This window comes from Falco peregrinus, chromosome 10 (assembly GCF_023634155.1).
Source record: "Falco peregrinus isolate bFalPer1 chromosome 10, bFalPer1.pri, whole genome shotgun sequence".
Classification (NCBI taxonomy): domain Eukaryota; kingdom Metazoa; phylum Chordata; class Aves; order Falconiformes; family Falconidae; genus Falco; species Falco peregrinus.
Window position 1 is genome coordinate 23,177,367 of NC_073730.1, and position 26,544 is coordinate 23,203,910.

The 26,544-nt window shown below is 44.9% G+C and overlaps 1 protein-coding gene across 7 annotated transcripts in view; it reads left to right on the forward strand.

Moving 5' to 3' along the window:
• Window positions 1-26,544, forward strand: part of PTPRF (protein tyrosine phosphatase receptor type F) — a 392,426-nt gene that overhangs the window by 285,175 nt on the left and 80,707 nt on the right. For all 7 annotated transcript variants that reach the window (XM_055815291.1, XM_055815290.1, XM_055815294.1 and 4 more), the window contains one exon: window positions 13,982-14,092. In XM_055815291.1, coding sequence (XP_055671266.1) covers window positions 13,982-14,092 — 111 coding nt within the window. The remainder of the gene's footprint in view (window positions 1-13,981; window positions 14,093-26,544) is intronic.

Sequence of the window (26,544 nt, forward strand, 5' to 3'; positions counted from 1 at the left end):
TAAATATATGCTCATTTAATTTCACTTAATTAAAACCCAATAAAAGCTAGACAGATGTAATATAGTTAAAATAGCTACAGCATGGTGTGAGCCCAATATTGCATATATAGAGTGTCCGACCTTCAATGAGTACATATAATATTATTATTCAGATATACTAAATATAGGTCATAAGGGTCAAAGCAGCTTCGGAGTCTGACTTGGAGTGGGTTGAGGGATGATTTCAGACTCCTAGTGTGGAATAAATAGTTAGAGGTTAAGAAGCAGCATGTTTGGGAAAGGTGCTCTCTTCTGACACTCACAGTTATGTGGGCTGGCGGTGCTCTGGGGCCTTCAGGTGGGTGTTTGAACTTGCATGCAGTCAGATCGTGTGCCCAGGGGGGCTCTGAACATCAGTTTCTAGAGGTCTGTTCATCTTCTGTCAAGATACTGAAGAGTTTGTGGTTTAAAGACAACGAAGCTGTCATCCTAGGCTCTTTTAACCCCAGAGGACTGGTGTCTTTGTCAGGAGCAAATACACAATTTATAAAGGTGCCGTGTATCCTACTGTCCCTCATTTACTAATTACATCTATATGTGTGTACATGCATTTTTCTCATTAAACCTTCTGACAATTAGCATGAGTTAATACATTTAGAGGGCTTTTCCCCCTTTTCTCCTGAATACATAGATCTTTCCTCCCAAGTAATGCTTAATTCTTTTTTAGGTCCAGCTCTTGGGTAGTTTTGTTAGTAGGTGTTGGGCTAATTGCTGTAGAGATGAGAACACAAATAAATACAAGTTTTCATCTCCATTATCACAGATCAAGGCAAAAGCAAGGTCTCTGACTCATGCTTGTTGTAGCCCTTGTTCATCTTGCTAGTACTTCCCACCTCTTGTGGAGAGGCTGCTTTTCTGCAAATGCAGTGACTCAGGACAACTCCTTGTTCTCCCCCAGGGTGCAAGTCATTGCCTCACAGCTGACACCAGATCTAAGGCCAGCTTTGGGCTGGGAAGCTTCCCCAGCATGATAACTTGTTTAAAACCTGTTCCGCTGAACTGATTTAAAACTGTCCAGACATTGTAGTATTACAGGTGATGTGCATATGAGTTCTAGCAGCAAGGGTCAGTGCTACACCTCTAACCAGGTGTTAAAATCAGTTGATCATGTGGCAGAAACTCTCAATACAGATCAGATTGTGCTGGTGCTTCACAGTTCTTTTGTAAAGATTCTTGGATCTTCAAGCTCCTGAAGACTTCAGAGCAACTCCGATTGTATTCATACTCTCAAAGCTCTTGAATTCTTCCAGTGAGTTTCATAGTTAAAGAATTCTCTTTCACTTTGCTCTTCAGAAAACTCAGGAACAAAATGTCAAATTGGAATAAATAACTGTTCTGAATGTTAACATACAGTTATCTTTGCCATGTAAGGAAACTTCAGAAATTCAGGGAGTATTGTCATCTTTCATCTAATAAAGAACTTGGTCTTAAAACAAGGATCGTTCTTTTCTAATCACCATCAATTAACTGAGTTACAGAACCATGCCCTACACCCTAGTGTGGCTTTCAGGCAACTAACTGCAAGTGAAGTATTGGAGAGGGCTCTGCAGCTGATTTCAGTCACTCTGTGGAAAAGTGTAGGTGCCTCTAACAAAGAAGCAATAGGAGCCAGCTCACCACATCATCTTGCTGCATTTATGCTTCTCAGAGTTACCAGCAAGCATTTTCATTTTAGTCTTGATCCTATAGGTAGAAGCACTGCTTATTTGGAAACAAAAGGAATACCCAACATACACAGAACAAATTTGCAAAAAGAAGTGGTGCCTGTCCTAGTGAAATGGCAGTGCTGGCTATATCCTGCTTCACTGATAATAACCAGCAGTCAGTACTCGGTGGAAGACATTCAGGTCCTTGGAAGAAACACCTCTGAGTGCAGGCATCAGATGGGTATCAACTTGGGACAAGATGTTTAAGGATAGCCCAAAAGAATGAGGATTAGGGACTATTACCCAGAAGGGTGAGAAAACCCACATGAGGATAGGTCCTGTCTCAGAAAGGACTGACTGGGCAAGGATCGAAATTTTGTGCCCTGGAAGAACCTGTACTGCACATCTGGGTCTTGCTGTGTGAGGCACATGCAGCAGTGATGGTCCACGCAGACTGCCTACTGCAATCTTTTCTGTAGTACTTTGATTTCTGAAGATAGTTTCCCCGAAAACTGTGTTAGGAAGTAGCCAACTCAGTGTTGCACTGCCCTAGTGCCCAGTTGCAGCCAGCAAGAGCCTTGGCTTCTCTGTTTGATGTTGCTTTGGAGTGATTTTTTTGGTGGTTTAGGTTCCTACAAGAAAATGGTGTGTTGATAAGTTTGGGGTGAGTTTGTGTCAAGAGAGTGAAAGTCCCTTCTCCAACAGACCCTCTCCTCCACACTGGGAAATACTGAGGCACATAATCCCATGGGGTTTTCCAGTGTATTATCCTATGTTTTGCCTTGCTTTGGGTGACTGGCTGTGTGCTTTCGGTACACAGAGGATGTCAGGGTTGGCGTTCATTCCTGACTGAAGTGAATGTAGGGGATGTTATTCAGTGACTATTATCATGAAGGGGAAATAAACTCTCCTTCCTTGTAAGTGTTTCAAACCTTTCAAACACAAGGAATTGGGTTTGAAGTTTGATCTTGAGGTGCCCTTTAATAAAGCGGCCTGGTAATCACAGGGCACAGCTTGGCTTAATAACCATTCAAGTGATGGCACCTCCATCACTTGATGGGCTCTTTCATGTTGGCACGTTGTGGTCTTTGTGCTTTGATTTGGTCCCTTTGAGAGACACCCTAAAAGGACAACAGCCAGAGCCGCATTGTCATATGATGTGAAGGGCAAATGGAAACTTTTATTCCTTCTGGATGAGGAAATTTGGGGTCCAACAGAAAAGCCTTGTGCACTCGCCATAGTAGTGTCCTCTGAGTGAAGAGTGAATGTCTTAACTTTGCAAAGGTGAGAGAGACCCAGAACAAACACCGTGCTAAATACAGCAAGCCTGTGCTGCTCCCACAAGGGTTGGCTTACATTTAGAGGCCAGGAGGTTTGGGATTTAATGCAGGAAAAAATGAGCTGGTCACACTTACGTTTTAGGGAATCTGCTTCAAGTATGCAGTCACTCCTAGAGCTCTGTGTAGACAATTGTGTATTAGAGAAAGGGTTTAACCTCTACAGGGAGTAGATTTAAAGATTTGCTGCAAATCTTTTCAGTTCTAGGGCAGAACAACAAACCCTATTTCAGCCAGATGAGAGAGAAGGAAGTCCTGTCTCCTGCCCCGTAGGCTTGTGCTCAGAGTCATTGCACCATTCCCATGGGAAGTGACACACTGTGGTGATGCTTTTCTTAACTCTGAGAATTGTGGAAGGGGACAGGGGAAGAGGGGGGATGGGAGGAGGGAGGCCCTAGACCAAACAGAACAAAAATACCACTTGGCAAACTTTCCAAACAGGCTAAAAGAAATAACCCTGTCTTCCATGGCTGTGCTATTCCATGCGAGTATCTCTGGGTGTAACTGTTCTGTCCAGGGTAGCGGTAGTTACTAACATAGATAAATAAGCAGCAGATTTATTATTGCAAGAGAGAGATTACCCACAACTTCAGTCACTGCAAGATCTTTCCTGATGCTTCAGTCATCTGTGGATATAAAGTGTCAGAAAATGTAACCAGACATAAAGTTAAAATGGGTTAATGTCATCTTGGCAGAGGAAAATGCTAAAATGAGTAGTTTGAATTGCTGCTTTTGCTTAGAGAAAGGACTCTGCCTAAAGGAAGGGTAGTTAGTGGGGAAAAAAAAAGTATAAATATTGTAATTACTTTTTAAGAGGCAAGTTAAACATGCTTAAAATATGCCTTCTTTGTATTTACAGAAATTCTTTTCTGTCTTTCTTTCCCATTGGGTGATCATTGTTGTGGATAATGGAATGAGCTGTAAATCTGAGATACACGACACTCTTGTATGCATACTGGTATTTATTAATCAATACACTGAACATGATTTGGCACACTGTGTCCTGTTTAACCCTGTTTTTCTGTCTGTTTAAACTCCTCAGTTTTCTTTGGTAAGTGCTTGGTATTCAGATCCTACAAATCTGCATAAAACCAACACATACCATGGACTGCCTACAGATTTGATCTGCATGAATCTCTCCCTTATACTAACAGCCTTCATGTGTGCAAAATAAGACCAAGGGGACAAAAGTGGGAATTAAAAGGGTTCCCTGCCAATTTGCCAAGCTGGAGTATCTGCCCTTTAATCATGTTTCATTATTGATTGTACACTGAACTCAAGACACTGACCAGTGGATCCTCCACTTGCTAAACACACTGACCTCATAAAACAAACCCTGACAGATCACTGCAACAGGATAACTTAACCTCACTCCCAAAGAAGCCCTCCTTATAAGATACTCTTCATTGTAGCATGTAAAATTATCTCCAGTGCCTTATAAAGAGGGTAGGGATTCCTTTCTCCAGCTAACATCCAAATCAGGCAGGAACAGCAGAGGTCTGGCCAGCATGCCATTGTTACATTACCAGAAACTACCTCATTTCAAAGTATTTCTGTATGGAAAGCTAATTCTGCATGACACCGTGTTTTTTTTGCCAGAGGGAACCTGATGCAAGGGTTATGTGAATGCAGAGAATGGCTCAAAACTGATTTGTTACACTCTCCCCTTAGTTTAATTTCTTTAAGTGAGCAGATTTTGTCCCACTGGTCATTCTAACCTCAAAGCAAAACTGCACCTAGTGCCCGCAACCATGTGCTTTCCACCCCTCCTGCCCAGCACACTCACGGTCACACAGCCCCCAGGACACCCCCTCCTTGTTCTGTATGAGGAATGAAGGGGCACTGCATCATCTTCCCAACGCTCCCTCCATCTCAACTGCTTGAACAGTGGTGTGGATGAATGCAAGTGGTGAGGCCAGCCAGCAATGCCACCTCAGCAGCTTAGTTTGGCCCCAGTTCATAAGGGTGGTGGCTTTAATGGCAAGATGCAGGGTTGGATGCTGCAGTCCTGGAAGCAGTGAGCTTTACTAACCTCCTGAGAGTGTCACTCTGACTTTTATTGCACATCAGTTTCTTTTTGTTTATTCCTGTCGCGCTAATACAAATTCTACCTTTAAAAAAAACTTTCTGCTTTTTAGTTATAATTTCCTTTCCTCTTTGTACTAATGCTTCTCTCTAATCTTATTTGCATTCAAATTACCTCACCAGGTGGTACACCGATCAGAGGTAAGAATGCTGAAATGTGCCTCCAGTTGTCACGTCACTCCATCTCCTGTCTGCCTTGTCCCTTCTCCTCTGGTGTTTCTCATCTCCAGCTTTTACTCTCAGCCCTAACTCTGCCAGCGCTCTCGCTCATTTGCACTCTCCCACTAGTGTGTTTTTTTTGGTTGGTTTCTAGCGTGATTTCTTGTAGACTCATCCATTGCGATTTTGCACTGTTGAAAGGGGGTTATTCAACGGAAAGTTTGCAAACTGGAAAATGGGCCCTGGCCTTTCCGCCACAGGAGGGTTGACATCTCCTGCAGCTCCTGCAAGTCTCTGAACTTCCCACAGAGTTGTGGCCTCTAAGGTTTTGTGTCTAGGTGGTTTTAGATGGATTGCTTTGGTGTAAGTGTAAGGAGGTAACATTTTCACAAGAGAACAGTCACGTTCTTCACTGCTGCTGCTGCTGGTCATGAAACCCCAATCAGAGGGAGATAAATTCTTGAAAGTTTGAGCAAATCTGGCTCTGGAATAAGGAGCACATTTGTTTGCATTCTTCATGTTTGCCTTTCAAGTGTGCTGACCCTCTAACGTGGCAACAGAGTGGTAAACCACTGCCCCAGACTCCCCTTCCTGAGCCAGTCATGCTGATGTTGCTTTGCAGTGCAAAGATTTGTTTTAAATAGATGAATAAGAAGTACATCTGGCTACTTTAAGCCTTCATTAATTAAACCCACCCTTGGTTTGACAGCCCAGTGTGCACAGTCCCGGGCTACTTTTCACAGCCTGTATGCACTAGTAATGACTTTCCAATTGGAGTGTTGTCTTTTCTAGCCTAAACACTCAAAGCTGTCTCTTTAGATTAACTTTAGCATGTTATTCAGTATTACATGCTAAGGCCATTCTGAATTCTCTTGTGATTTTGATTACCCCTGTTGACTGACCCCTGGATTTCTCGACGGAATGACTACCACCTACAAATCAACACGACCTTGTTCGTGCAGTTTTCCCCCTTCTCTCCTTTCCTCCCCCTTTTCCCTGAATCACTGCTGGAAGTTAATAATCTGACTCTTTGGAACTGGTTCTGTTGCTGGGGGTTAATGTTTTCAGCTCCTGTTAAGTGATTTTAGAGTAAATGTGAATTGCCGTTTGACGCGTATTTTCATTAAGTTGCCTCTGTAGCAAATCTGGGTCAGGGAAAAAGACTGCAAACTTTATTTCGATATGAATGGGCTTAGATATCTGTCATTCCTCCCTTTGGAACACTGGAGATTGACAGCTGTGATGTTACAAGCTCCTTAAACTATTTCTTCATCTCCTATTTCTACTGCAAATCCTAAAATGAAATGACAGATTGAATGCTAACTAGCCGAGTGCTCTGAGCTCCCAGCCATGCACGCTGAGTGCGCAGCCATCCCAGGACCTCCCTGCGCGCCCGCCCTAGCTGATGACATTAGTGACTCAGCACCAGAACCACGTGGATGCTCCATACGTCCTGCTTGGGAACTGAACGCATCTCTGTGAAAACAACCATCCATCTCATAAAACATAAGTTCCCCGCACCCCCACCCCTCCTTCCCACCCCTGTTTGAGTCCTGATGAGGTATTTTAAGAATGTTCTTGACATTATTTAAAATATGTGTCCTGTTTGAATGTCAAAGATGACATTTCTGTGAGAGCAAACTGAAGCCACGTGCTGCTCTCTGGCTTCTCCCAGAGGATTTCTGTCAGCCTCTAATGCCTTTTATTTAAAATGGAGGTCATTGAATTTCTAAAGATAACGACAGATTAGATGAAAGTGCTTTTATGATGGTGAGGTTGTGTCCATGTAGAAGTGACTGTTCTGCCATGTTCTATACCCAGCTGCACTCTTGTTCCTCATTAAGGTAAGTTTGATGCTTTGGAATCCATTAATTCGGTCTGAAAGGAAGGGTGAACTAATGACCCTTAACAAACACTTTTGGTAATAAAGTTGTGGGGGGAAGGGGTGGCTTTGGTTTGATTTAATTGTTGCTGTGACTGTGTTGCTAGGAGTTGTGTGTCTGGAGTACTTGAGAGGTTCGAGCATTACCCAGAGCAGCAGAGAACCCACTCACAGGGAGCAGTGTGTGGTTAGTGAGAGGATAGCCTGAGAAATTCTACCATGCACCCCTCCGGAGAGGATGAGATTTTTCTCTCTAAATGCCTCATTTGACCTTACCCTCATACACTTGGTCCTTTCTGTCCAAGACATCTCTGGCTTCCCTGAAATGGGAGGAGCTCCCATTTATAATTCAGGATCTCCATTTGCAGCTTCACTCTTTACCGCTCTGGGACTGCCCCAGGTAGTAATTTAATCTTGAAATCCCTATTTGTTCATCAGGAAGACATGGAGCTGGCAGATGCCCACCAGGTTAGGCAATAGCTAGTTTCTTAAGGTGACCCACAGATAGTATCAGCGAATCCATGTTTGAGCAAGTTCTGCCCCATTTTTGTTTTCAAAGTAGAATATAAGATGTTCATTTCCAGCATTTCTCTGGAGTTGAACTCACTCAAACTTTTTGAAACCTAGCTGCATTTTCCTGCCCTGGACTGTAAAAGAAAGCAGGGCACAGTTGTTTCTGGTGGGTGCTGGACTGAACAGGCATTAGATTGGATACACATGAGGAGGTAAAGAAATATCATCATCTCAGGCATTATCCCTCTCCAGTCAGATTTATTTGTTACTTTTCTGTCACCACAGGAAATATCTGAGGTTCCTAAACATAAGAGTATTGCTTCCCTGCAGACGTCAGCATAGCAGAGGTCTGTCTGAATTAACTTTAGATCAGCTCACTTGGGTGTCAGAAGCTGTCTGGGAAGCCAGGTAAACACCCGCACCAACTTCTGTATAGCTGCAGCTAAACCTTTTCCAGTCCCAAGCAAGCTGGTTTAAATATAGCTCCAGTATTTCGATGCTGTTCTGCGAGCTGGAGCATAAAGCTATCCAAAGAGATTAGAGAAAGCTCAAAGAATTTTGCTGTCTCTTTTTGAGCACGTGTTTGTACATTTGATTGCACTTTGTATATGATAGGATTTTTTTCATGTTTCTTGAGCTTTTCCAGTCAGAAAAAAAAAAGCAAAAGGAAAACAATTTAAAAATGAGAAGATAACGCTTGCAGGAGCAGACAGTGTCGGGGGGAGGTTGGGTGGGGTAGTGCCTGGAAATGTTTGTAATGCCATGTTTCTTACTGTCGGGATTCAGATTGACTCATGTCCCTTTAGAAGCACACAGGCGTTACTGCGTATTTGACAGTGCTGTAGTTTTGCTTCTGATGCAGAGTCCCCTGAGATTTTCTGTACCTGCTGGTGAAAGATCAGAGCATCCTGAAACTCCGCTAAGAGGAGATCTTGTGCTGCCGAGCACGTCGGGTCTCCTCTACTCCCTCTCTGACTGAGTCTGACTCGGTGGCAGCAGTTGGGAGCTATCAGGAGCTGCCTCTGGTGCACAGGAGAGTGATTCCTCCGCAGCACTGCCATCCAGAACACGCCCCTTGCATGCCCGTCACCAGCCTCTCAGGCATCATAACCGTAATGAACACTAACAATGAAAATATATCTGTAGTTATCTTGTTTTGCATAATTGGCAGTGATGATGGCTGGTGGAGGCTAGGTGCAATCCTCTGTAGCAGCTGGGAGATGCTGCTGTTATAAATTACAAAAAATAGTGAAGATGAGAAATGCTTATTTTCATTATTAGGGACTCTTGCATGATTTTGGTGTCTTTCAGTTTTTCACAGCTCCCACAGCAAGTGTTGGTTATCTCAGGCAGCAGCCAGGGTGTCAGAGTCCAACTCGGTCATTGTCAGGGCTTCACCATGTCTCTTTCTCCACCATATTCATATTTACGGGTCCGTGTTGGGTCTGGGCTTGCCTCTGGCCCTGCTCCCTGGATTTTATTAGGAAAATTCACTTTCTCTGTGAGGGAATTTTTTAGCAGAAGGGGGATTGGGACCCACACCTGAGCACTGGCTGAAAGGGTGGCCAAGAATACTGCTTCAGGAAAAGTCAGGTGGTATTTCTGTGGAGGAAGCTGGTGGAAAGGAGGGGCTTGAGGTAGCCAGGTACTGTACTGTGCAGGATGGGCAAAATTTCCTTCTTCCCTGGGAGGAATGGCCCTGGTCAGGTTCATTTATATCTGCATTGCACATCGTTTCCTTAAATGAGTGCTGTGACTGCAGACTGGTTCCTCTGACTTTTGGGTACTTACGGGAGCATTTCATTCCATGTCTAATTTTATAACCAGGGCAAAAGGTCAGTCCTCCTGCTCTGAACCAGAGGGACTGATGTTGTGAATACCCTGCTAGAGAAATGGAGCTGCTCCCACTGCTGGGGATGGAGCTTTGACCCAAACAGATAAAGAGGAGTGTCACCCAAAGAGCTGCTGTGTTTAGCTCAGTGTGGTGCTCTCTGGGAAAAAAGAGCACAAGCACTCGATGGGCTACGGAGCAGGATTTCAGAGAGATCAGTTTGTATGGCAGCTTGGAGCTTTTTACATTTGGCTTGTCACCTAGAGAAGAGAGTGACAAGCCCTCCGTGGCATAGCAGTACCCAGCACTGCCAAGAAGCAGCCCTTATCAGGATCTACCTTCCCCATGCTCTCTCTGTGCAGTACGCTTTATAAATGCTTCTTTTAACCACTGTCACTGCAACTAATGATTCTGCCTGAGCACAAATATATTTGAATAGATAAGTATCTTGGAGAGCTGCTAACAGGGCTGCTATCTGTGCCTGAGTTTAAAGAGCAAAAGAAAAAGCTAGGAGAGGAGGGAAGGGACTGACAAGGAGAGATCATCACAAAGTAAAGAAGCTGTAAGGGATGCTTGTCAGTCAGCAGGGCCAGCTCCTGCCCTCAACTCCAGAAAGCTCTGCCTTGTCACCATTCTGCGCTGGAGAGCAGCCAGGGGTTTTTCTCGGGAACTGTCAGCTCCCTGGTAAGCTGAGATGTGTTATCGAGAACAGATCTGAGCTGCAAGCAAGATTGACAGGACATCACAGCATGGTGAGGAGTGGCTGCCCCTCTTTTGCTGGAGCCCTGCTGTGGTTCAGGGTGCCTAGGAGGCAGTGGAGGTCGAGTGGCGCTCAGCAGGGAAAAGTTTTGCTCTGATGCACGTGTACTACTGCAGAGCCCCACAAGCTCCCAAACAAGCTGTTTGCTGCTCCTCTCCATACCCATAGGCATGTCCTGATGGTAGATGGTCCTCATGTGTCCAGTGAAACCACGCTGTCTGATTCCACATCAGGACTCAGCCATGCAAACGAGAACAAGGCACTAGAGCACCACAGGAGTCCATATGAGAAGTCTGCAGTAACATCCCATGTGAACAAGCCCTTGGCAACTTGTGCAACATAAATCCCAAATTAAATACTGAATCGGCCTTCCTAGCCCTGGTTTGCAGAGGTGCAGAAGATTGTAAGATGAGATGTTGACAGGGCTAGGAATAGAATTCGGGTCCTTTTCACTTCTCAAAGCAAAGAATTCACTGCACTTTTGAGGATCTGGATGCAGCTTCAGTGAACATCAGGGAGCAGAGCTACTCAGAACTCAGGCCTTTCTTTCCTGTAGCTCCTTATGTCCTGTCCAGCCTAGACTTGAACCCTCCAAGAGATGAAGCTGTTGTCTTTCTCTGGAATGACTACAATAGGGCCTGGAGCAATTTTATGCATCACAAGTTTTTCCCAAGGCTCAGATGCATTTGTGTCTGCAGGTTTCTGATCCCAGCAACATCTGAGCTTATCTTTATTCATGAATTTCTGTACCCTGAGATATCCGACACTTTTCTGTAACCATCACTTAGTTGTAGGTTATTCTTCAAGAAAACCCCTGTAGTACCACTGACTGCCGTCGGTTTACTATGATCCTTCCACTTTCTGCTGGCTGTCAACTGTAACGTGGGATCTATATGTTTGTCTAATGATGATTTATTGCAGTAACTGTTTTCTTTCTGGTTCAGTTGAGAGGTTTACATTAACTCCCTTCTGCTTTCTGGTTTCTCTCTTGCTTCTGACGCACCATAGTTTGAATAGCTGTGCCAACCCAGAAAAAAAAGAGGATTCCTTGCCCAATGTCCATGAGCAGCTTGCAGGCAGTTGCTGACACGTTACATGTTTATAGTATGATTCTCGAAATTGGTCTGTGTTGGCTGCAGAACTGACAGGCAATAACAGCATGTAATCTGAAACTCCCCTCCGCCTTAATTCTCTTCATCCTGTTATGTTTTCCTCTTCTCTCTCCAGCGCTGATGTTGAGATCCCTAGACGTAAAAAATAGTTTGACTAACTGACGTTTAAGAGGTGTGGTGATCAGAAGTATAAAAGGTATAAGTACCAGTGATATATATTCAGTGGCTAAAAGGGGCATATAAGAATGTATGTGTTCATGGCAGAACTGTCTTAAGGATTTTACTTTTTTCTAGGCAGACGTCACTGCCTGTCACCTGAAGCTGGCTCAGCTTTCAGCCCAGCCGGCTGATGAGGGCTACAGGCTAGATCAGAGGTAGGGTCTTCCTTAGGGTGATGACATCCACTCTTTTGTGTTTGTTTTTTTTAAGTTTGAGTATGTTTTGCAGCAAAGAGCTTTTCCCAGCCAAACTTGATGCAAGCACTAAGAATGAACTCTGCAGCACATGCATGCCCACAGAGTAATGAGCAGAAATTAAGAAGCTAAAAATAAACGGTGAGTTCCAGGAAAATCATCCTGACAGAGAGCATAACCAGGCTGTGGCATCAGTTCCTTGAGGAAGTGGGTGAAAGACCTATCACTTGGCCATGTCAAATGGGATTGGACAGAACACAAGTACATTTACAACAGGGAGCATTCCTGCCCTAGCCCCCAGGGATGCACAAGATAACCTAATAGGTCTTTTCCATTTCTAGATTCTCTGATGCTTTGTGTCTTGTCAATGCTGGGAAGCTTCGTCCTGCTCCACTGCCTGTCATGCTGCTGTCTGCTTGAAGATGTTTTCCCAGACAGCATGTAGAAATTCAGCATTCTCCCTGAATTAAGCAGCAGTGGTCTATAGGCTTTGGCCCGTGGGTGTCCAGAAAGTGCCATGGCTAGGGAAAGCTGGCAGGTCCTTTTGTTACTAGGTGGAAAGACTTTTGCGAACAAGCTTTCTCTGTCTAGCTGAAGCCTCATTTCCAGCACTAATGCAACAATAGGGAGGGCTCTGTACATCATTTTTATTATATGGCAGAACCTGGGGAAGTTCATTTTTCCCCATGACATATAGACTTATGCTACAGTCTCAATTTATCCTTCTAAATAATGTAGGTGGCAGCGGTTGATTCACATTAGTTTTTCTTCTGTTCTGATGATACGAAAAACTGAGTTTGACCTCTGCAGCTTGAACCAGCAAGAGGGGAGAAGGCAATTTCACCAGCTATTCTCAGTGCCTCTCTCAGTGGTCGTTTTGAACCGTGGCAGGCAGAAATGAGTTCAAATCCTTAAAAGCAAAGGGGTTAATGTTTTCTTTTAGTTCAGTATATGGTTTGTGAGCAGAGTTCCCTTACAGGCAATCCTAACCAGCAGAATCTGAGCACTTGGAGGAACTTTAAGAATTATTCCCACGTTGCTTGGGCACCAGCCGCTTCAGTGTCTGGGCAATGGCCATTTGCTCCTGCAGTGCCAGCTTGCTGTCATACACATCCCGCATCTTTCTTTCTTTGCATCTCCGTCTGTTAGTCTGCATATGGGGCCTGGTTAGAGCAGTTTAGGTGTGACCAATTTTGCAGTCATCTGTGCTAGGCAAGAAGCTGTAGAAAAGACCAGCTTCCCAGGCCAAGTGGCGCTGGGCACTGGTGGAATAATCTGAGCAGATGAGAAAAAACCACATTAGGCCAGCACTCACTTCCACATCATGAGTACCCTGTGTAAATTGCTACTCTGTGTGCTCAGACAATTACTGCGGTTATTTACATGCACCCCTCACGCATCTGACACTTTGGGGGTGGGATCAGATCATGTCCCAAGGAACCTGCAGTCTGGGCTAAGCAACTATTCCTGACCCAAAGCTGGAGGAGCAGGCACTGCTGGAACAAAGCGAGGGTGCCTTTCACATGCGCGCGGTGTGGCAAAATGCCTGTATTGCATTGATGTATATCTTTGATGTGTCAGACTGAGTTTCTAATCTTTTTTTGTCACATATCATGAAATCTGAAAGAACAAGGAGATCACTGACATGGAGGAAGCTGACGAAAAGCGAAGTGTTTTCTCAGAAGGGGTTGTCTATTGGAAGGAGGGGTGGTGAGGTGGGAGACGTGGGACTCTGCCAGTTTCTGCAGGAAGGTCGCAATTTGTTGAGCATTTGCTAGGCTTTGTATGCATCAGATAAGAAACAAACAGCTACAGTTAGTGTGCTTTGTGCTTGGCTGTTTTGATTAAAAGCTTATTAAACGTCCTTTTATTCAACAGGAGTTCCATACAAAGCTGTAATTAATATGTGTGTATGTGTATGTTTTTTTCCGTTATTGAAGCAATGAGTATAAGTGGTTGGGGTGGTTCGTAAATGGTTCCCTGTACATTAAAAAAATAACAATAATCTATTTCACAAGCTTCTAACAGCAGACTGGGTACCTTTTGGCTGCATGCTGGTACCCTGTGGGTCCAGGGAACATCACAATATACTTATCCAGGAAGATATAAAAGCATGGGACATGGCCTTCCTTTTCTGAGGCTGGCTGTTCAGTTACCAGATTTGCCATAACCTGAATTGTCTCTGTCCTCTTGTTTGTATACAGGAGCTCTACAAATAGAGAACAGTGAGGAGTCAGACCAAGGCAAATACGAATGTGTTGCAACCAACAGCGCAGGAACCCGCTACTCTGCCCCAGCTAACCTTTACGTTCGAGGTAAGAGCAGCTTCCACCCAAGTAGGTCACTCTCCTCCTGCCCAAAAGGCTCCATGGCTTTCAGTGACGGGGTATGTTACCTGTCTTAGTGCCTTGATCACACTTTGTGGATTGTGTGATGTGGCCTTTGCTCAAAAAACAGCGAGTTGAGTTCAATATGTCTTTGATCCACATCGGGTTTGACTCACGTTTCTGGAAATCTGTTTTTACTGTTTATATGGTGTTACATAAAGTGCTGAAATATGGGCAGAATTGGAATTCCTTTCGTCCTTGAACTCCTTGACTTTGTGTCATAGCTATTTGAACTGGGATCGAGGGGTGCTTAATCCTTTTAGTATAAACTAACCTTTGGCTGGAGGAGTGTAAAACTGGTCATGTGCTGATGAGCCAGAGGTGCTCAGCTATAGGTGAGCTGATACTTAGGCCTCTACTTTGAAATGTGTATGTTTAAAAACCAAACAGGTTTTTGGAGTTGTCCTGATCTCTCTTATATGCATCAATGATTGAGCCTCTGAGTATTAATGGCTCATACTGGGAACCTGCTGGAAATTAGCTGCAATTCATGTAAAGTGATTTTTCTAATGGTTATGCTATGTTGCCAATTTGAAACTGTTTTCAACATACCAGAATTAACTAGGTTTTACATTAGGACGGTATCCTGCCTACATTTCTCTACATTAAAGGTGTTTGACTTAGCTTGGAAAGAAGCAAGCGCTAAATTCCCTGTACACTTTCCTTTGACAAGGCAAAAAAATGTGCTCCTTCATATGAAACTCTGTATAACCAGAGCCACTGGTCAGGAGCCCCTGGGAAACTTAGTTACAGGTTTTCCCAACAAAAGAAAGAAGGTTCATGTGCTGGTACAACCCATTGTTTGTGAGGAAGTTAGAACCAGATTTTATTTCCACATAGTAAATCAGCTGTGTAATAATTAAATCTCATCTTCATTTCTTCCTTCCTCTGTTTTGAAGAAAGAAAATACAATCTTAAAGCTGTATATGCATTGGTTAATATGGAAAGAGGACATGAGAATTTTGAGTCTTCACACACTGTGTGTTTGTTGCTAGGGGTGGCTTCTGGCATTGTTTTCTTTGCTTATTCTGGGGGACTGGTTTTTTATTTTGCAGCATAATTTGGATTATAAGAGTCTTTGGAAGACTGAAGTATCCAATTAAGCATATTCAGAAGATGAAGCTATATCTATGCAGTGGAATCACTCATTTCACTCTCACGGTGTACATATGGATGATTTTAAACTCCCTGTATTCCTGCAAGTTCATTTTTCAGGCAAGCTGTACTAAAACACATCCCAGATTGTCACTTTGCACTTTGAGGGAAGGGATCCTAGTTACCAGGTTGGCTGTTGTTGCATAGGTTTGTATTGTTACCCAGCCGTTTTGCTGCAGTATTTGGGATGCTTTTGCTTCCTGTGGCATGCTCAGACTCTCAATGTTCTGTTTCCAATAGAGCTGTAGCTGAAAAAAGGCACAGGAGCTTCAAGAGGTAGAAAAACCTTCTCTTAACAACTTTCTGATTTCTTACTAATGAACATTCTTTATTTAGCAAGTGAATCCTGTAGGACTGAGGAATGTACTGAATTTTGCATTTGGCTTGCGGCTCAGCAAGGTTTGTCCATCCTGTTTGGGCTAGGCATGGGCCATGGATAGTCTACACATGTGAGATGATCCTGACGTTCACCGAAGAAAGCATGTTCTTAGACATATGCTTTACTGTTAACTATCATTTTCTTACACATAAATTTTTGGAACAAGCCTTTTTATTGCACATAATCTTTACAATGTCAGTCTCTAGCCTGTGTGATCCTGATAAAGCTCTGCTGTATATTTAAGACAGGATACCCCATAAATTATTTTCAGATAAAATTCACTGTGCATACTAGGTCCTAGATGGTATTTGGGCTTACATTTTCTGATAGCAAATGTTCTACAAAAAAATTATAATGTTGTTATTCTTCAACAAGGAAGGAAAAAAAATGAAAGTGTCTTTCTGAGGTCTAGGGTGCAGAATAAAATAATCCCTTTTTTTATTCTTGTGATAATCCTACAGGGTTGTCATTAGATGGATCAGTGACTTCCAGTAGGGTCCTCAGAAAGTACCTGCATCTTTTACTAGAGAAGACATTAATTAATGCTGGAGATTGTGTCGGCTGCACTGCCACTGCATGGTGGTTTCATAATGATTACCATCATTGTATTGAATACCCAAGAAGTTGACCATTTTCTCGGAAAGCACAGCTGAGCAGCACTGCTGATTTCCACCCTGTGTACTTCTCAGTACTGCTTGTGCCTGCTCTTATTTACAGCCTACTGGGTTTTTTTAATAGTTCAAATGTTTGTTTGTCTCTTGACTCTTGGGATTTATGGTTTTGATCATGTCCTCCCCTTTTCTAGCCTCCCAGGTAATCCTTTATGAGTGTGCTGTGTTAGAAAGCACAGGCTCATTAGCATCTTTATCATACTTTTCATGCTAACAAAGGAAGATACTGGGTGCTGAGAAGAAGTATCCAGGCGCTGCTCAGGGCTTCCTATATCAATGAAAGAACAGGAGGAGGAAAGAGCAGGCTACACCAGTGTCTTGTCTCTGTGAATTCTTTAGAGCCAGCACTTCTGCACAGATGGACTTCATTAAAAGTTAAAACATTTCCACACCAGGGATTTGTAAAGGAAAATGGATGCATTTTCCTTGAAGCTATTATTTTCATCTTACTAAGCGTGCTGGAAAGCAACCTTCATAAGCCTTCTGCTTCTAGACTGACAGGTCTATCTGTCCGCTGCTGCAGAGCCAGGATGGGGCTGGGGACCAGTGCTGGGAGCTGACTGCCTCCTGCTGCTGCTCTTCAGCCCTCCATGTATGTAGCGTTGCAGAAAACATCCCAGACCATCAGAGGAGCAAGAGCAGAGGGAAAGCAAGAGCAGGGAGCATGCCTGAGCAAGGTGGCTGGCTGGGGCATAGCAAGGACTTGGAAGGGGGCACAGTGGCATATTCCTGTCCTGCACTTTCAGCACAAGCATGCTTGCCATGCTGGCCTGGATGTTTATCGTTACCACCATGAAGGAACGCTCATCTATTTGTGGTCCATGGTTACATGTGCCACAGTGCATCGTAACAGTGATTAGATTTGGGACTTGATGGTGCTGCAGGGAGAAGGGAAGGGAATAGAAACATGTGGAAGATGCGACTCCTCTAATCCAGAGAGCTTACTGTCTAATTTAGCAGCAAAAATCCAAGATGTTGATTCAAGGCATATAAGAAATTGATTTAAGAGGAGAAGGCAGATATGACCTAGGGTGGGGAAAAAAAGGTGGTGTCATTTCATCATGCTCACTGGGAGTATAGTGTAATTGCACTGATTCACCTGCGGTATTGGGTTTTTATGAACACATTTCACTCTTCATTTGCCTACAGCTTTTAGACATATCTGCACGAAGAGGAGCATTTTCAGCCAGAAGTCTTGTCCTGTGAAATGCCTGTGAAGGCAGTGGCCTGTGTGGTGCTCCCCTCAATGGACACACTGTTATTTAGCACTTTCCCCTGTATGAAAGGTTTTTTCTGCCCTTCTCTTTACACATGGCATTATTTTTTTTCCTGCTTCAGTGAAGCAGATGAGCAAGGAAGACTGTATAAATAGAGTATCCTTATTAATACACTGTGGAGTTCACTAGGTATGCTCCCCAGTGCTGCTTACAGCAATGAGCAATGCAGATTCTATTAGAATAGTACTTAACTGGAGCATTGACTGCATACTTCCCAGCAAATGAGAAATCTCCTGCCCAGTTTTCACTTAAGTGCTGCTTTTCAGGCCTTTAAGGCACAGTCCAGTGGGGTGAGTGCAGCAGGTTCCCTGGCCCAAAATGCTACACGTACTGTAGAGAAGCAGCCCACAGCTGGTTTTAAAGAAAGACTATTTAAAACTGAATTGTCTCCTCCGTCTCCAAATTGCAAACTAGTAAATCAGGATACAGTTGATAGAAATGGTATTACTGCAAGAATCTGTGGTTTCTTGATCTGCTTTTTGAAAGGCTGGGCTAGTATTTCATTTTGCAGCAGGGAAATTTGCTTGGAGTCTGAAGATTTATTTGCCAAGTTTCACTAAGGAGGCATCACCCACAATGAAATTAGGATTGTGGCTTTGACCCCTAGCAGTGATTCTCTGCCTCCACAGGGTTTTACACTTGGCGACTTGGTGGTAGCTTAGGCTCAGTCACAGAGGGAGCTCACCAAAATGTCTGTTTGCGACAGTGTGATGCTTATTGCAGTAGGGACCTTGTGTAAATAATAATTCTGAATGACTGACGTGGGCCTGGAGCAACAAGACTTGAAGCCTTTAAAAAGAACATTTTCTGCTTATGTAATATTAAAACAGCTAAAATAGCAGCAGCAGTCAAAGCTCAAGGCTATTGCCAGAAGAGTAAAAGCTGAGGACAGTGGTCAAACAGTCAGCTACCAAAACTGGGGATGTCTGCAAAATGGCTAAATAACAGGGAATACATTTTTTTACAACCTAGCTATATGCAACTTCAGGCAACGCGCTCCATTAAACCTGCCTCTCGTCAGGGTTGATGGGGGTGACATTACTTGACCAGAGAGGGGCACCGCCAGTGCTTGAGGGCCTGGCAGCCGTCACAGACAAGCAAAGACTGGAGAGAGTTGTGAGGTAGATGCCTGGATGACAGGAAACACAAACAGGCAGTTGAATCAGGCTGGGTGACCCAAACTGCTGCTTTGGACAGATGTCTGCCCTGGACCATCAGAAGAAGCAAAATCAGACCACAGGGTAACTACCCCTCAGCAGCTGGTATATGGCTGAGGAGGACTACGGGTCTGACGGGCCATGATCTCCACGTGTACACTCTGGGCACTGCTGACCTCAAGATAATGCTGCAATACAGCAATTCAGCAGAGAGCAATGACCCTTCGATGAAGAAAGTACACTCCTTTTTATGGGATTTTAGTATTTTAAACTTCATTTCCTCTGCCCCCAGGTGCTGCTCCATGTTGAAGCTACTGCTGTAGCCAAAGCCAGAGCAGATACAGTTTGAGCAGATGCACCTCGGCTAGTTGTAAGCAGGCTCAGGGTGAGCGCAGCTGGCAGCGTGGCCAGAGCTGTGCAGCACTCAGCACCAGCAGACATTTGCTGCTCAGTCAGCACTGTGGTTCTTGCTGCTGTGACTGTATGTATTCTCATACTGGAGCTGACTGGTTTCAGAGCCAGAGAGGCAAGGAGAGGCTTCTGCCAAGTTCTCTTCCCCATATATGACTATGAATATTTTTGTCGTGTTTTCTCCTGGGGTGAAGTGTGTTCACCGTCAGTGTTTCTATGAGCATTTTGCTATGCCGTAATGATTATAATGATCACAGTTTAATAAATAATAATTCTTTGTCCTGCTAGCACATTTCAACTAAAGATTTCAGTGTGCTTTATAGAACTCAGCTAAATAAGCTTAACAGTTTTATTCCGTCAAAGTCCTTTGGCGGTTAAAAGTGCAGTGCGAGGCTCAAGTCTGATTATTTGTAAAATGACCTTTATGGAAAATAGAAGGAGAGTGGCTGGTGGCTCAGTGCATAATAATACAACACAGAAATGGACTTTGAAACCTATTTCCCTCTCCTCCCCACATGACCTGCGCAGACGTCTGTGGAATAATTAGGCCTGCATATCTGTGTGGATGAAATGTCTGTTCCCTCCCCTTCCATATCCACTTGCACAAAGGGTTAGCATATCCACCTCTGGTGCTCTGATGTTTTCTGCTTTTAATTGAATTCATGCATGCATGTGTGTGCACTGTGAATGGGAAAGGACGGTTGGGTGCCCTGAGCATCCTGTCTGTCTCTCTAGGATGGAATATACTCATCACTGTGGCATGAGAACATTGTTCATTGCATATAATGGGAGGTTGTCTTACTCTCATGTAATCTGGCGTAAAAAAGACAATCTGTCCTTTTGTTTCTCTATACCTCTAAAAGCTGTAAAGGATAAAATTTGATTTGTGTGGAGTCCTTGAGACACAAGATGTGCTTTTGGAGATAAGCAGGAACAGGTTCATCCCCATCTGGGTTTCTGTTAACCTCTGTCTTTTGGATTCCAAAGTGCCCAGGTTTGTCTTCATATTAATATCTTGCATAGCACCAGAGGGTTTTCAGCACAGGACAGATGCTGGCAGCTCCCAGCAGAATTGCAGAGCCAATTGGGATAATGAAGTTTCTTGTTGCTTTCAGGAAAGTATTAGCTTCCCACTCCAGAAAGCTTTAGAAATGTGTTCCTTTGTTTGAGCTAGTGATCTAAACTCTCAGACCTGTGCATTCGTATCTTGGCCACAGCCCCCTGCCTTGTTTCAGGGAGCTAATGCCCAAGAATACACAAAAGCAGAACCTCCCAGAAGCCCAAATTCATTCTTTCTGCAACAAGCTGCTGTGGTTAGAGTATTGCTGCTGCTGCATAAGATCAGCATGTCTGTGGCAGGGTAAAAGCCAAATTCAGTCGGCATGGGAATTTCTGCCTGCAGAGCACTGGAGCCATCTGACAGTCAGGGCTGGCAGACACGTCTCTGAAACAGCCTCGCTCTTTGCTGTTTCGCTGTTTCAACTTGGATCTCAAAAAGAGCCCCATTTTTACCTTCTGGAGTTTGTTATCCTCTGGTGGCATTTCTGCTGTGACCTGACTCGCTCTGTTTTGCACAGAATGGCATGTGTAAATCAGCTGCTAGGCAGCTCGTGTTTGTGGGAACATGGTAGTGTGCCTAGTGAGCTGTGGTATTCTTTCTGCACAGGGGATGTTCTGGGTAACCCCAGCCTAAAATCCTGTGTCCCTACTTGGGAGGGGGCAGACATTATTTACTGTCACTGCTCAGTCATTTGTTTTGTAAAAAAAATGTTGGTAAAAACATGCTTCTTAGCTTGGGAGTGACATGGATAGAGAACTGGAGATAAGGGAGCGTGTAAATGGGATCTATAAGGAGATGAAACTTTCAATTTATCAGGTTTATCTCAGATAAAGCAGCAGCTGTTTAAGTATTAACTAAAAGGAAAGGAGAGAGAACTTTCTGCCCAGGTGTTCCCTGTTGCCTTATAGCTGTTCTGAAATAGCCTGCTACTGGTTTTTATTTCCCATAAGCCACTAATATAATAAGAGATTAAGAGATAATCCAGCAATTAGTGACAAATAGCAGGCCCCAAACTTGTTCCTGTTTGACAGACCAGAAAGTAATCTGTTTGAATTAGCGTGTTTCACATGTGTCTCCTCACCTTTCCAACTCTAATCTGAAGTGTCAACACGTGGGGAAAGCCACCGCCAGAGCCTGCTCCTGTTCATGCACACTGATGCAGTGCAATCCCTGGCAGGTTCCTGAAAACAAAGCTCCTGGCTGTCCCCCAGCTGCAGCAGCACCCCTCACCTCGCCCCCGGGCAGGCCCAGTGGCACCACAGCGAATCCCCCTGCTATGGCTGGGGTCCATCAGCTCTTCCCAAGGGCAGGGGGAAGCTCTGCAGCTTCTGCAATTCTGCAGCAGGGATGCGTGTTCCCGTAGCCGTTTCAGCATCATCCCCCAGTCATACACCCTTCACCAGCCTCTTGCTGTTCAGTCACACAGTCCCAGCGGGTGCAGCAGGTTGGTCCATGCTTGCAGCACTTGGAGTTTGTGTTGCCCTGTTAGTTCTGCTTTCCAGAAATGCAGCCATCCACAGGTATGCCTGCTTTGACAGAAGCACTGTCCTTCCTGGGCAAGGGCAGGAAACAAGTCCTCCCTGTTGGGAAGAGCTGAGCAGAAGGCAGAAGCCCCTTGCTGTCTGCTGAGGCCATGCAGATGTGATACACTCCATTAGATTAGGAAATAAAGTGGTGGCTTGGGAGCAGCAATAAAGAGGTTCCCTCCCATCACAGAGTCTCACAGGATTAAATGAGCCTTATGTTCATGTTTTGTGGACGAAGATGTAATTCCACTGTCTGAAGCAGGACAGAGGAAACCTGGGCCTCAAGCTGGGACTGTTTGTTTTGGGGATGTCTGGGCGGTGATCCTCACTGGATGTGGCCCTTGCTTATGGGCCGGTTAAGCTCCAAGTTGGCTGGTTCTGGTCCCCTGCTATCAGTTCAATTGGAGAAATGTAAACAACTGTTTCGCTGTTCTCCTGCAAGCTCCATTACACTTCGTAGGCCACTGTAGTAGCTGTTATTGGCAGTTTGTTGCCTGGTTTGTACCATGTCAGTGTTGGTTAAAATCCTGTCCTCTAATTGCTGGAAATGGCTGACTGTACTGTTGCACTGTATAATGCCATGTACTGTTGTCTAATTTGCAGTGTTTCTGCTGGAAAGCAAATTCCTCCCCCCACCTTCTCCTTCCCCCATCAAAAATGTGACTCATAAGCAGTCTTTAACTATCAAATCCACTTCTGTATCCTCTAAGTGAGGGTTCCATTACAGCTGATACGCCACAAATCTGTAGCTGGAGTGAGGTCACTCCTGCTAGAGAAATAAGATCTCCTTTGTCTATAAGGAAAATGCAACTAACCTTCTACTGTCTCTCCCGCAGGAACAAAAACTGGGACCTGCTCAATTCTCTCTGGGTGTTTTTGTCCTTCTGATTTCTTGTCCAGCTCTCACTCACAGCACAGTGTATCAATAAGGCTCTCCCGAAACTGAGCCCAGCTGAGACTGCGCATGTCTGTCACTTGCCTAATACCTCTCTGCTGCATTTAGCTCTTTGTTTGGAGAGGGAGAACAGCTCTTCATGGTAGAAGATTTTCATTCACCACTTGGAACATTTCTCTCATACTTGATAAAATTCGGATCTATGTATATGCTTTTCCCAGTGTGTGCTCAATGGGTTTAAAGTGCCTATGCCATCATCTTTATAGCTGGAGTGGGTGTGTGGGAGCACATCAGTCTGTGTGGTGGCTGGAGTCCTTTGCTCTGTGTGTGAGTGTTTTGCATGTGTAAACGTGTCTGTGCTTCCAGCATCTGGCCCAGCGCAGGGCCGCCCCCAGAGCACCCTCCATGTGAGTATGTGTGGGACGTGCGGTCCCCTCCGCGCTGCCTGGAGGAGCGGTGAGCGGGTCAGGAGGCGAAGGGGCCGGCCGGGGCCAGAGCAGTGCGAGTGCAGCGCATTCCTGCCCGTGACATGGAGTGGTGTGTGTGCACGGTGGGAAGACATGGCTGACCTCTGTAGTCTTGTCTTGTCGTTTCAGTGGTGTGCGGACAGATGAAGCTTGGCCTGTTTTTACTCTCTGTGTTTTTCCTTGTCTTTTTTTATTCCCTCCTCATCTTCATCGCACTCTGCCATCAAACAAAACAAACTTTCATCTCTCAGATCAGCGAGAAGGTTGGTCCTTTTCACTTCTTATCCATCTACAGTACGCCACGTCAGATGGGACTTTTCCAGTAGGGAGAGGAGAGCCATCCCCAAAGGGGGAGGAGGCCCTACAGACTCTGGCTCCCTTCCAGGCACGGCCACAGTGTGCCTGATGAAATCTGCTTACTGTTTGCTGTGACTCTGGTGATGGCATTGATACTTTGCTTGCATGCCTTTGTTGCTTGAGATTTAAAATGCACAAAATATATTTTGCATGCAAATACAAGTCAGGGTGGTTTTCTTCAAAGGTAGGGTGGGAAGAAGTGCATGCTACTGTATGTGGGGTCCCTCTCTAACCCATTACCTGTGCTAGATGCCGGCGTAATACCCCTAAACTGCTGCTGTTTTCTGGCCAGAGATCAAGAGCAGTCTTTGGTAGCAGAGATCAGAATGATCTCCAGTCTCCTCACGAGCTGCTAGGGAGAGCATGTTCCTCAGTTTCTCCTGTAGCTTTAAAAATTTAAAAATTAACTTTTGTAGAGGCAAAAAGCTTACTTTTGATCTCAGCTGGAGAAGGACCAGCATGCTGCCCTCCCTTGCCATAGGGCAGCAGGCTGAGAGATGCGAGGGCCTCGTGCTGAGGCAGCTTCCCTGCTCCTTGGCAGTCCCTGCTCTGGGGGATGGTCAGTTCTCCGTGCTTGGACGAGGGCCTTTTGCATGAGCAGGTCTGCCTCTCCTTTCTTCCTTGGGGCTGGGTCTTTTCTCTTGCTGGCAGGAGAGCAGGGAGCTCTGGCAGGGGCCTCAGCCTTACGTGGCATGGCTCAGGGAGGCCCATCGCGACGTGCTCAGGAGCTCATAGACACTCAGCAAAACCTGATCTGTCCCGCTGCCCTCAGAGCGCCAGAGGTGAATAAAGGACAATAGTGAAAGGCAACTCCAGCTTTTAAATTGAATCTAGCTCCAGAACTAGCTTGAGGCACTCATAATTTCATGCTGAGGAAGGCTGGTGGTTTTGGCAGGCATCCTAAGCTGGTTTCCAGAGATGACTACTTCACCATACAGGTACCATGCGGTCCGTCTCTCCCCACACACTGAAGGAGAAGGATGCTTGCAGTGGCTCTCTAGCCCAGCACTGCTCCTGGGTGGTATGGAGAAGAGACCCTGGCTCCTCTTGCACATAGCATCAGGCAGCTGCATGAGCTGATCTTCTAATCATCACTGGAACAAGTTTTAACAAGTTGTCATAGTAGTTGTTCCAGTACACTGACTTCACTCCCGTTTCTGTCCCTGGAACGTGCTCTCATTTAGATCGTACTGAGGCACAGGGCCCTTGTTTACCTTCTAAAACAGATCTAAAAATAGATTTCGTAGAGGATGAAATTACCTGAGCCCAAGACAATGGTGAAAAATGAGAACGAGGAAGAAAAGAGAAGAAATTGAAGCCAAGGCCCAAAGCCTCCCAGATTTCAGTGAATTTGGAGCACCGCTGTGATGGCTCAGGCACCTCTGGAGAATAAACCTTTGACAAGGCACTTAAACGTTTTAGCCGCATGGTTTAGCTGAGGGGAGGCAGCTGAGAATGGATATAAGCCAGCGGGAGCAGATTATTTCTCATTCTTTGTGTCGACCCCTCCTTCCCACCCCACCAAAAATACCCACGTACGCAAATATTTAATGTGAAGCCAGAAATTAGTTTCTAAATATTCCATTGGGATTTGCCATGCTTATAATTTGTTTGGCACTGATAATTACATCTTACATTTTTCCAGCTTTACTTAAAACTGCGTACTGCTAAACCATGCATTTAATTATTGCACTGTGACTGCTACAAGGTTGTTTATTAACGAGTATTTTATCTTGATACAGTGGATCTTTTCTCTTATTCCCCTCCTTAATGTTGTGTTATTTTCATCAGAGAAATTTCAGAGAGTGAATGCAAATTGCATAGCTCCACAATCTTGCTCTCCCTTACTTTGCTATTAGTATGTCAGTATGCTGAATGCTGATGTGTCTCCAGTGCTGCACCACTGTAATGATATATCCTCTTTTATATGTGGTTGTCAGCGCAAATAATTAGACCTAAAAGTTATAGCTGAAATATAATCCAAAAATGGCAAGGCCCTGTTTTGGAAATTGTCTATAAAATGTCAGCATTCAAGGATGCATTGGGAGCATAAATAGTACAGCATTGTTTGAGCACAAGATTAGACTGTAAATGCATTTTTTTCTGGTTCCAATTTTTTCTCTCCTGCTGTTGATTCTGTCAATAGATTGTGAGACTCCAGCAACTGCCTTTCCATTTGAAGTCCTTCCTTAAAATGATAGCACTAGGGAAAGATGAAAGGTGTCTACAGATGAGTAAACCACGCAGACTGATGATGATGTTTGAGGATATCTCCTAAATTCACTCATTCCTGACTCTGAGGAGGTGGTTCCTGAGGAAGGCGGGATTTTGGGGCAGGGTAGCAGTGTGGCAAAGGCAAGAGCATACCTGTGCACCAAGAATTATCCAATTTGCCTGGCTGGACCAATGAAATTAGGCAGTCTCACCTTCTCAAAGATGTGCCCCTGCATCACACTCTACTGCTCATCCCAGCTGGGAAGTCAGAGCAGAGCCCTCCGAACTCGCCTTTGCTAGGCTAGGGGCTGGGGAAGAGCAGCCCAGGCAGTATTGGTCCTCCTTCAGAGCAAACAGGGCTTCAGACTGCTGCTCCTTTGTGCAGAGGAAGAGCAAAGGGAAGGGTGTCGGGACATGGTGCAGGACCAGAGCAGATGAGATTGCCTTGGAGAGGAGCAGAGAAGTGTGAAGCACAGGCACATCTCCATCACCATGGGGCAGCACCCAGTGACCCTGCGATAGGGGTGCCAGGAAGGGGGAAGATGAAGCCCAGAGTTCGATGCCGGGTAGGCATGGCAGGAAGGAAACCTAGAAGCAAGAGTAGGCAAGTGGAGGTCCCTGTATCTCTGCAAGCTAGTGAGAGGGGTGTTAGTGCTGTCATTTGCTCAGCTGTACTGTGGCTGACACAGCCAGTGGGGAGAAGCAATTTGGATTCCCCTTCCCTAGCAGCACCACACAGTGGGGGTCCCTGGTTCTCCAAGGGGATAACATCACCCTCAGAGGCAACCTGAGACATTAGGAAACAGCCTCT